Source organism: Lygodium microphyllum, chromosome 10, assembly GCF_053477565.2.
Source record: "Lygodium microphyllum isolate KBCC chromosome 10, Lygodium_microphyllum_v1.1.10, whole genome shotgun sequence".
In the NCBI taxonomy this organism is placed as follows: domain Eukaryota; kingdom Viridiplantae; phylum Streptophyta; class Polypodiopsida; order Schizaeales; family Lygodiaceae; genus Lygodium; species Lygodium microphyllum.
The window spans coordinates 88,313,327-88,324,720 of record NC_141144.1 but is presented as its reverse complement, the minus strand read 5'-3'; the positions used below and the strand labels follow the sequence as shown (position 1 = coordinate 88,324,720).

At 41.7% G+C, this 11,394-nt stretch overlaps 1 protein-coding gene across 1 annotated transcript; it reads right to left on the bottom strand.

The window, feature by feature from the left end:
- Positions 1–595: 595 nt before the first annotated feature.
- LOC148030256 (uncharacterized) lies at positions 596–3,706 on the bottom strand. The gene is made up of 2 exons (XM_087686554.1): positions 2,028–3,706; positions 596–1,253 (listed from the first exon to the last, which is right to left on the bottom strand). The coding sequence occupies exons 1-2, from the start codon at positions 3,256–3,258 to the stop codon at positions 1,174–1,176; spliced, it is 1,311 nt and encodes a 436-aa protein (XP_087542680.1). The 5' UTR covers positions 3,259–3,706; the 3' UTR covers positions 596–1,173.
- Positions 3,707–11,394: the final 7,688 nt, after the last annotated feature.

Genomic DNA, 11,394 nt, shown 5'->3' with positions numbered 1-11,394 from the left:
AGAAGCAATTTGCAATTGTAGCTGACTAGAAAAATGTAGCTACTGCTAAAAAGCAGCCATCCACCCTCCAAGCGGGGCATGGCCATGCACAAATCCAATCAATATCTAGTTCCTGCATCATCAGAAACCCTTGAACACCCATGTATTCATGTGCACCCATTGCGCAATAATGGCACTGATCCTCCAGAAAGTTACAACTGTGGAAATGTGAAACTAGCGCTCTAGTGTCAGAACATCAACATGCTAGATTTTCAACATGCTTCAATCAAGGTAGCTGAGATAAAACAACCCTCCCCCTCTAAAGCAACACTCTCTAGTCAAAGTCCATAACCTTGTGCTTCGGAGTAATACAGTGTACTGCACCATTAAAAAGCCTGATGTACAATTCATTTAGCTTTCCAAGAAACAGTAGAGCTGAAACTCGGGATGGATGTAGTAGCAGATACATATAAGCTTTAGTGGCAGGGCACACATCAACACAAAATGATCACAGCCCAAAATGGTAGATTATTCACTGGTGTTCACAACACTCTGAATAATCCGACAAATTTCATGGAAATCACATGTAAGAACACTGCACAGAGAAATGTGGACCAATTTCTTCAAGCTTGAAAATGAATCTATAGCATATAATTTTACATTTCACTGCAAGAGAGCACTCTCAACAGGCCTGACTCTAGAAAAGCAGTCATATATGTAGCTTAGAACAGGTCCTTACATCATACAAATACGTCTACATCAGTTATGAGGCTCACTGACCTCTCAGTTGAGCATTGATTGTCAGCTGTATATTACAAAAGATGGAAAGGAAAATGCTAAAGTACACCTAATCTTTGTATTCCCATCAGCAAAGCATCATGGTTAACATCAGTTTAAGGTCAAGATTTCCAAGCCAAGAATGGCTTAGCACCTGATCCTGTTTCTTGGACCAAGGCTCATGTTTTCTTCAACCTGGTCCCAACAAGTCTCTGCAATTAAACTTCCAGTACGATCTATACCTGATGCAAACAAAATCCATCCTGGGCAACTACCTCAGTTTCTTAAAACCACACAACTGTTAACATAGTACAAAGCCTTTGAAAGCTAAATTCTTAGACGTTATCAGAAAAAGGTGCTCTATGTGGAACTGCCCCTCAGCCTTGGTATATGAAGCTTTCAACCCTGAACAATAGATCAACTCGACTGTCTCAAACTGCAAGCCACAGCTTGTGCCCAATGTCGCAGTCTAGTCTTCACTTGCTGTGGCTGGTCACCTTCATGTAAAATCAAAACAAGCCAAATTATGGGTGTAAAAGCAGATTTCTAGAAAACATCAAAGATTTAATTGAATTGATCATGCCAGAGAATTTTGCTGAAGGAAAGCATTGTCTTCCACACAATGCCTGTCGACTTTCCAATAGGTAATACCTCCTACAATACATGTGTGCCCACCATGCATGGGCGCTGCACTCATCCCTCATCACCCACCCAACCCCAAAAACCCAGACACCAAAAAGAAAAACAAAGAAAAAAAAAAGGGACAAAACCCCAAAATGCATGCATGCATGCTCACAGCGAGAGAGAGAGAGAGAGAGAGAGAGAGAGAGAGAGAGAGAGTCCTTGTTTACGAAAAAAAAAGAGAGAGAGTCCTTGATTTACGAAAAATAAAAAAAAGAGAGTCCTTGGGCTTCTGGCAACTTTGGTAAACATAGAACACTCTGATGCCTCCCAATAAGGTAAAAGATTATGAACAGAAACTATTCACCAAGACATAGAAATTGTCATTTTCTCTCGGGGACACACAATCTATTGCCTTCGCCAGTGACAGGGCAAGACACTCATGAAATCCTATACTAGTACAACTAAGGCAGTAAACAGAAACTTGGAACCAAGGAGCTTCAAGTTTATCATGTAAATTCATGAAACAGCAGATTTCTATGCCAAAAATAGTCACAAGTGAATACAACAGGCAAATTATGAAAGAGATAACAAAAGAAAACTCCCATCCAGTTATCCAACTGAACAGTATGTTCAAAAACACATTTTACCAGGGCTGGCAATTTTCCAAGGGCTGATTGTAGGGCTGCCTGGAGACACAGATGCCGAATCCTCGCAGTTCGAGCCTGGAGAGATGGCACCTTGAGCAATGGCATAACAGACTTCTAGTGCTGGAAGTGTTTCACGAAGGTCTGGGATGTCATCCTGTGTGAACACAAAGCCCAAATCTATGCAACCTTTCAACTCTGTAAAATCATTGTCTGTAACGCTCCTTGTTCTTGGCCTGCTCCTACTGTTAGTAGTACTTTTTCTCAGTGGACTCTTGCAATCAGGCAAAGAACCCACTGTGATTCTTGCATTCTCCTCAAGCTGGAGATTGAATTTCGTTGTCCGTACATTTACTATGTCAATGGGCTTGGTGTTAGAGCTTGTCTTAGCACTAGTTTCACCATCTGGGTTCTCCTGATGTCCCACAAGGGAAACTCTAATCTCTGTGTCAGGGTACACTGTCTCTCTCAATTCTTGAATCTCCCTCGCAAGTGTGGCACTTAGACCACCTCCTGCAGTAGGAATTGCAGTACTTTGGTCTGCAATTACATTAATTTTACCACACAATGCATCAGAAATTGCTGTGATTCGGTCTTCGACAGCACTGATTGCATCACTTTCACCTGTTTGTGCACAGCTTCCGGCTATTTTCTGAGGCATTGGAATGCTTTGCGAACTGATAGCATCTACTTTAGCAGGAACAGTACCAGTTGAGCTGTTTTGACAAGTTTTTGACTGATCCCCAGTGTGTGAAGCATCACTCGGAGGACTTGAAGCAGTGGGTTGAACTGGCTGGGTGTTGATCCTGGGAGCCTTGACAATGGTGGCAATACCCTTGCTTTCTTCCACAGGAGAGCGCATTTCGACCTCTGTCAGCATGCGGGTACCGATGTAGAACCGCCCTTCGAACATGTCCTCATCGTCATCGTCTTGCTCTGAATCCTGCGCATCCAGGCGGCCACCTCTGGGAGACTCCCAAGCGAAGGCTTCCAATGCAGAAACGCTGTCCCGCTCCATCCCCTTTCTTACTGTCTTCACCCTCAGATCTGCTCTTCTGGTTTTGCCTCCAAGAGAGGACTTCAATTTCCCTTCTGTTAGCTGGCCATGGGGTCGTTTGAAGTGAACCACCCGCCCGAAACAACCAGAACAGAGGATTTTGATCCAGGCTAGGAAAGAGAGAAATGTTTGTGAATCAAAGGACTTCTTGAGCCGGCTTCTGTTGCTTGACACCATAACAGAAGGAGAGGGTTATGGGAAAATACAGAACAAAGGAGAAAATTTCAGGATACTGCACTATTTAGGAAGCCATTGGATCGATACAGAGCCAGCTAGAAGAGGGAGGAGAAGCTTCTATTACACTAATGTGGCACAAGGCTATGGACGTCTCCTTGGAAAGAAACATCAAAGGTAAAGCAAGAGCCTGAAATAGCAAATTGGGCAGAATCAAGCAATAAGGTAGATGGACTATATAACGATAGGAGCTACAAAGGGAGATAACAAACTAATTGCATGAAGGAATTCTGGGGAGCAAGAAGTACACTACTAGTCTACTAAACCCTGAAAGCAAAAGCCCAAATTCTCAAGACTTCTTATCTTGGACAGTGTTCATTCTGATAAATCTGAATGTTCTCTGTGCAGTATATGCTACTTGAATGAATAGGAAAGGATGGTGGGGGGGGAGAGGGAGAGAGAGAGAGAGAGAGAGAAAGAGGGCCCTCAGAGGGGTACACATGGAGAGGAAAGGCAGAAAAAGCTGACGGTGAGGTGAAAGACACAACATCACACCAATGAGCTACCGATTTGACAGGTTTTAAAATACCCAGATGTTGTGTTGCTTGGCTCCACGTAGCGAAGACAAATTCTACGTATTACCTTATACTATATAGTCTATAGATTTTTGTTGTTTGTACTTATACCACATCTTCAAGTATCTTCAAGTAGTTATTAACGGACTATAATTATCTTTGGAAATTTTTCTTTTTTAATGCTTCAACTTTTGAATTGTTTGATTGGGCGTCATTCCCACCTCCACCCCCTTGAGGTAAAGGCATTGCAAAGCAGCCCAATCACAAGATTTTAACCCTTAACATTTCATTTCTCACACTGATACCGCCTGACTAAGCTAAGCTCCTGCTCATTGGTATTATCTTTGGAAAGCTAGGTATTTAATTTCTTCATAACATCACCAAAATGCCTCCTAAATGTGTGGAAATTTACAAAAATACCACCTTGCCAAATTAACTTTTACATATTTACTGCCAACCCGGTTTGACATTGGCCTGCTTATTATCTATTACATATACTATTTAGAGCTCTCCTTGGGGGATCCTACTCCCAAGCTTGTGTGACACAAGGAGGAGAAGTTTGGTATTCGAGAAATAAAGAGGCATTTTTCTTAAAGGGTGAGTGGGGGTTATACTTATATATTCTCTCTCTCTCTCTCTCTCTCTCTCTCTCTCTTAATGGAAACACAAATATTCTCTTTTTATTGACACGCACACACTCTCTCTCTTTAGCTTTTTTAATTAAACATAGGATATGATCATGGAGAGAGAGAGAGAGAGAGAGAGAGAGAGATCAATTTCTTTTTGAACTAGATGCCTGCATGTAATGTATATATTCTCTAAAAATGTCCACAAATGCACATAGACTATAAAAATACATGAACAATATATATACACATACACATATATGCGCGTATACATGTGCAAACACATATGCACATGTATGCATATATACACACACATATGAATATACATACATGGTCATATATATGTAATATATATAAATGAATGTGGGATGAGATAATAATTTCAATGATTGAACATATTCATGCAATGAATACATATTGTTAAACCACACAAATGCACATAGACTATAAAAACACATGAACAATACATACACACATACATATGTACATGTGCACATATATGCAAACACATATGCACATGTATGCATATATTCATACCTACACACATACATATCTACATGCACACATATATACAAATACATATGCACATGTATACATATATACACACACATGTATACATATATTCATACATGCTCATGCACACATAATGATATATGAGTAAGGAAAATTTTGAAGAGAGAGAGAGAGAGAGAGAGAGAGAGAGAGAGAGCAAGGAGAGAGAATGGATGCATACTTATAAAACACAATATACATATATGTATGTATGCAATGCATATACACATGTGCATACACGTATATATGCATACATACACATGCATGCATATGAAGACATAGGACCATGCAGAGTTCCATAAGGAGAGATGGTAAAAGGAACAACTGTTGAAGGAACTGCAAGAGGCTAGGGCACAAAAAAGTGAGGTGTCAACTAAAAGGCTACTAGAGGTAGAAAATGTCAAGATTGTGGGAGAGAAGGAAGGAGTCTCACTTGTAGCTTTCTTGCTTGCACAATGGGGGAATACACACAAGGGTGGAGGCTGAAAACAATTTTCCTCTTCTTAGTTGTGTAAGCCAAAAAGAACTCTCTTACAAAGAAATAGAAGAACCCTATATATGGGTCTCAAACCAAACTCAACTAACTAAGGTGGCATACTAAGTGAGCCACGAACTAGAGTAGATAAGGATAGCTATCATGTAGCTATTATTCATGGGCGGTGTACCAACCGCATCTGCAAACTGACACGTCGGTGACATAAATGCACAACGATCACCCTGGTATATCACGAGTGGAGCTCGATATCTCAACACTCCCCCTCGAGCTCAATCCCAATTCCTGCACACCAAGCAGGTCTCTGAACTTGCGCAGCTTCTCTGCACCCAATGCCTTCGTAAATATGTCAGCTACCTGATCCTCTGTGCTGACATAAACTAGATCAATAAGACCTAGTAAAACCCTCTCCCGCACATAGTGATAATGCACCTCAATGTGCTTTGTTCTAGCATGATAGACTGGGTTATTTGCCAAGTGTATACTACTCATGTTGTCACAATAAATGACAACTGGCCCATCTGTAGACTGATGCATATCATAAAGTAGCTTATGCAACCAAGCTACCTCACATGCAGCCATTGCTGTACCCCTGTACTCAGCCTCTGTGCTCGACAAGGCAACTGTAGGTTGTTTCTTGCTGCACCAAGTGACTGCAGCACTCCCAAAAGAGAACACATATCCACTGGTAGAACGTCTATCAGAAATGCTACCAGCCCAATCAGCATCAGTGTATCCATGCAACTGTATCTGAACCCCAGTCTCATAAAATAGTCCATACTGCAATGTGGACTTCACATACCTGAGTATGCGTCTAGCCGCATCCAAATGCGGTTTCCTTGGAGCCTGCATAAACTGACTTACCAATCCAACAGCATAGCTCAAATCTGGCCTGGTAATAGTCATATAAATCAAGCTTCCTACTATGCGTCTGTACATAGTAGGGTCTTCCAGAAGCTCACCTGCATCTGCGCTCAGCTTCACATTCTGCTCCAAAGGAACTGAAATAGGCTTACAGCCTATCATCCCATATTTGGACAGCATGTCCAATCCATACTGCCTCTGCAAGAGCTGTATCCCACTTGGTGATCTAATCACCTCAATGCCCAAGAAATAACGCAGCTCTCCCAAATCCTTCATCTCAAACTTCTGCTTCAATAGCATTTTCACATGAAGGATATCTTCATCACTGTCACCTGTCATAATCAAATCATCAACATAAATGACAAGTAGCATAATACCTTTCTCTGTTTTTCTCACATAAAGTGAGAAATCTGCCTTGGAAATCTGAAAGCCAATAGTGACAAGATACTGTCCTATCTTGTTAGACCATGCTCTAGGTGCTTGCTTCAAGCCATACAAAGCTTTCTTCAACCTGTAAACAAACTCAGGATGAACAGCATGCATATAACCTGGTGGCTGCTCCATATATACCTCTTCTTGCAAATCACCATGCAAGAAGGCATTCTTTACATCCATCTGATGTAAAGACCATTCCTTTGATGCAGCCATAGTAATGACTGCTCTTACGGTTGCCATCCTTGCAACCGGGCTAAATGTTTCTTCATAGTCAATGCCATATGTTTGTGCATACCCCTTGACTACAAGTCTTGCTTTGTATCTGTTCACAGAACCATCTGCATTGTGCTTCACCTTATAAACCCACTTACAGCCAATTGCATTCTTACCTTTAGGCAAAGGTACTAACTCCCATGTAGCATTTGCTTCCAAGGCATCCATTTCTTCATCCATGGCTTTCTCCCATTTTTCTTTTCCCATGGCTTGCTCAAAAGAAGTGGGTTCTGGTTCCTGTATCACTTAGACCATATATGCATAGTGAATGGCTGTAAATCCATCATATTTCAGCCTATCCACAGGATACCTAACTCTGGTTGACCTGTGCAAAGTAGGCTCACTCCCAGGTGCTCTCAAAACATCCCTGGTCTTCCTTACTCCAGGTGTAACAATAGAAGGAATACCCAACTCATCATCAATGCTCTGTTCTGAGCCACTGGATTCACCATCCACATAAGAGTGACCTGCATTCACATCAAACATGGGCTGATCAACCTTCTCTTTTCCTTTTCATGATACCTGCATACCACTATCTGCATTACTTTGAGAAGATTCTCCTGATCTCAATCTGCCTGTCCATGGCGAAGAATGTGAACCACTGCTAGAGGACGCTCCAGGTCCATTAATATTTTGTGACTGCTGCTGTGAATTCTGTGCAGCATTACCATTTTGTGCGTCTACATCATCAATCACATTTACTGGTTTATACCAGTTACTCATCTCATCAAAAACAACATCTCTGCTCACTGTAAACTTACGAGTAGAAGGGTTATAGCATCTATATCCTTTTTGCTGCAGAGAGTAACCAATAAAGATGCACTTCTCAGCTTTTGGATCCAACTTGGATCTCAACTCATCTGGCACATGTACATAGGCAATGCAACAAAAAAATTTCAAATGAGAAATATCTGGTTTCCTACCAGTATACCTCTCCTCTGGAGTCATTCCATGTATTGCTGCAGTGGGAGTCCTGTTCATTATGTAGACTGCTGTAGCAACTTCTTCAGCCCAATAAAAATCTGGCAAGTCTTTTTCATTGAGCATGGCACGAGATACCTCTCCAATATGCATGTTTTTCCTTTCTGCAATTCCATTTTGTTGTGGGATATGACTGCATGAATATTGCTGCTTTATGCCATGCTCCTGTAGGAACCTTGCAAACTCATTTGAGAGGTACTCTCCCCCTCCATCTGACCTTAGGCATTTTATCTGCATGCCTGTTTCTTTTTCAACCATAGCTTTAAGAGTTTTGAAGTGCCCAAAAACTTCACTTTTCTTTTTCATAAAATACACCCAAACTTTTCTGCTATAGTCATCAATAAAACTGACAAAATAATGACAGCCTCCAAGAGATGCAGCTTTAGTAGTCCACACATCAGAGTGGATTAATTCCAATGGCTTCTTGCTCTCTTGAACATGTCTAGGAAATGGTTTTCTTGCCTGTTTTCCAAACTGACAGGCTTCACATACCTTATGCATTTCTGCAATCTTGAATCTAGGCAATCCTGCAACAATATTTTGGGCCTGCATTGATTTAAGTCGCTGTACATTAACATAACCAATGCGTTTATGCCAGATATCAATATCTGCAACTACACCGGTCCCATGTGCAAACATTGCTGCACTCAATTCAGACATGTCTGCATCCAACGTAAACATTCTGCCCCTCTTCTTTCCTTTTGCTATCAAGCGACCTTTATTTTTCATATCCTTAACAAAGCATCCATGAGGATTAAATCTAACCTGCAAGCCCTGTTCAACCATTTGACCAATAGAAACCAGATTCTTGGTGATATTTGGGACATGAAATACATCGCACAGGTATTTCTTTTTCCCATCCTGCATAGACAAGGGAATTATTCCAATCTGCACAATAGGATGTGGAGTATCATCACCAGTCTCCACAAATCCTGGTTTTTCTATTTTCCTTGCATCCTCCATCCAATTCTGCATGACCTGTCATGTGGTTTGATGCACCTGAGTCTACATACCATACATCGTTGCTTTCTTCTGCACTTGTCACAGAATTGTTCATGTGTTGCACCATAAACAAATGCTCATTTCTGTCATCACCCTGTCTACTAGAAGATGCATAATTCCCTTGTTGCAGTTTTCCATTCATGATGTCATTCTGCTTTTTATAGCAGTCTTTAGCCATATGACCCATTTTGCCATAGTAGTAGCATTCAACATTACTGTTTGCATTTTGGCCTCTTTGCCATCCACCACGACCTCTTTGGCTCCCCCTGCCTCTAGAGTTACCACGTCCTCCTCCATAGGACTGGTTTTCTTGAGTTTGCTGCATATTCTGATTTCTACCACGGCCTCCAAATCAGCCTCCTCTACCTCTACCTCTACCTCTTCCAGCATTTGAGTAGAAGACAGCTTCTTTTGAAGTTCCTCCTGAAGAAGATGCACCACCATTTCTCTGCTCCTCAGAAATTAGAAGAGCAATCAACTCCTCAAAATCAGGAAATCTTTCACGAACGGAAATGGATGTTCGGAACTGTGCATAATCCTTTCCTAGACCATTCAAGGTCACAGAAACTAAATCATCATCTTCCACTGGCGACCCAATGGAAGCAAGTGCATCTGCAATCTTCTTCACCTTCATGTGGTAGTCATTGATGCTCATACTTTCTCTTTGCACATTATGCAACTCTTGCTTGAGCTGCATTTTCCTGGCTTGCGTATTTGTGCTATACATTTTTGACAAAGTATCCCATGCCTCCTTTGGCGTACTTGCATCCTGAATATGCACAATCATAGAGTCTGAAATACTGATAGACAGCCAGTACATAACTTTCTTGGCTCTCTCATGCCATGCTTTGAATGCCTGCATTTGCTCTTGATTGGGAACATCAGGAAGAACTGGTTCTTCTTCATTTCCTGCAACAAATTCCCAATATCCTTTTCCCATAAGGAAATTCGTCATTCTAAACTTCCATGCCTGGAAGTTGTTCTTGTCAAGCTTTTCAGTGACAATCTGTGAAAGAGAATCAGACGCCATTACAGAATACTGCAAAAACTTCTGTCACTGCAAAAAACACAGCTTCACCCTCACAAGGGCAAATCTGCAAAACTGGCGAAAGTGGTATTTGACCACACAGCTGTCAAGATTGTGGGAGAGAAGAAAGGAGTCTCGCTTGAAGCTTTCTTGCTTGCACAATGGGGGAAGACACACAAGGGTGGAGGCTGAAAACAGTTTTCCTCTTCTTAGTTGTGTAAGCCAAAAGAACTCAATTACAAAGAAATAGAAGAACCCTATATATGGGTTTCAAACCAAACTCAACTAACTAAGGTGGCATACTAACCAAGCCACAAACTAGAGTAGATAAGGATAGCTGTCATCTAGCTATTATTCATGGGCGGTGTACCAACCGCGTCTGCAACTGACAAGTCGGTGACATAAATACACAACGGTCACCCTCGCGTATCACGAGTGGAGCTCGATATCTCAACACTCCCCCTCGAGCTCAATCCCAATTCCTGCATACCAAGCAGGTCTCTGAACTTGCACAGCTTCTCTGCGCCCAATGCCTTCGTGAATATATTAGCTACCTGATCCTCTATGCTGACATAAACTAGATCAATAAGACCTAGTAAAACCCTCTCTCGCACATAGTGATAATGCACCTCAATGTGCTTTGTTCTAGCATGATAGACTGGGTTATTTGCCAAGTGTATACTACTCATGTTGTCACAATAAATGACAACTGGCCCATCTGTAGACTGATGCATATCATAAAGTAGCTTATTGAACCAAGCTACCTCACATGCAGCCATTGCTGCACCCCTGTACTCAGCCTCTATGCTCGACAAGGCAACTGTAGGCTGTTTCTTGCTGCTTCAAGTGACTGCAGCACTCCCAAAAGAGAACACATATCCACTGGTAGATCGTCTATCAAAAATACTACCAGCCCAATCAGCATCAGTGTATCCATGCAGCTGTATCTGAATCCCAGTCTCATAAAATAGTCCATATTGCAATGTGGACTTCACATACCTGAGTATGCGTCTAGCCGCATCCAAATGTGGTTTCCTTGGAGCCTGCATAAACTGACTTACCAATCCAACAGCATAGCTCAAATCTGGCCTGGTAATAGTCATATAAATCAATCTTCCTACTATGCGTCTGTACATAGTAGGGTCTTCTAGAAGCTCACCTGTATCTGTGCTCAGCTTCACATTCTGCTCCAAAGGAACTGAAATAGGCTTACAGCCTGTCATCCCATATTTGGACAGCATGTCCAATCCATACTGCCTCTGCAAGAGCTGTATCCCACTTGGTGATCTAATCACCTCAATGCCCAAGAAA

Coding starts and splice junctions, on each gene's coding strand:
- LOC148030256 (XM_087686554.1), bottom strand. CDS start 3,258: ATGGTGTCAAGCAACAGAAGCCGGCTCAAGAAGTCCTTTGATTCACAA. Junction 1,254..2,027: donor TTGGAAAATTGCCAGCCCTG/GTAAAATGTGTT, acceptor TTTTACATGAAG/GTGACCAGCCACAGCAAGTG.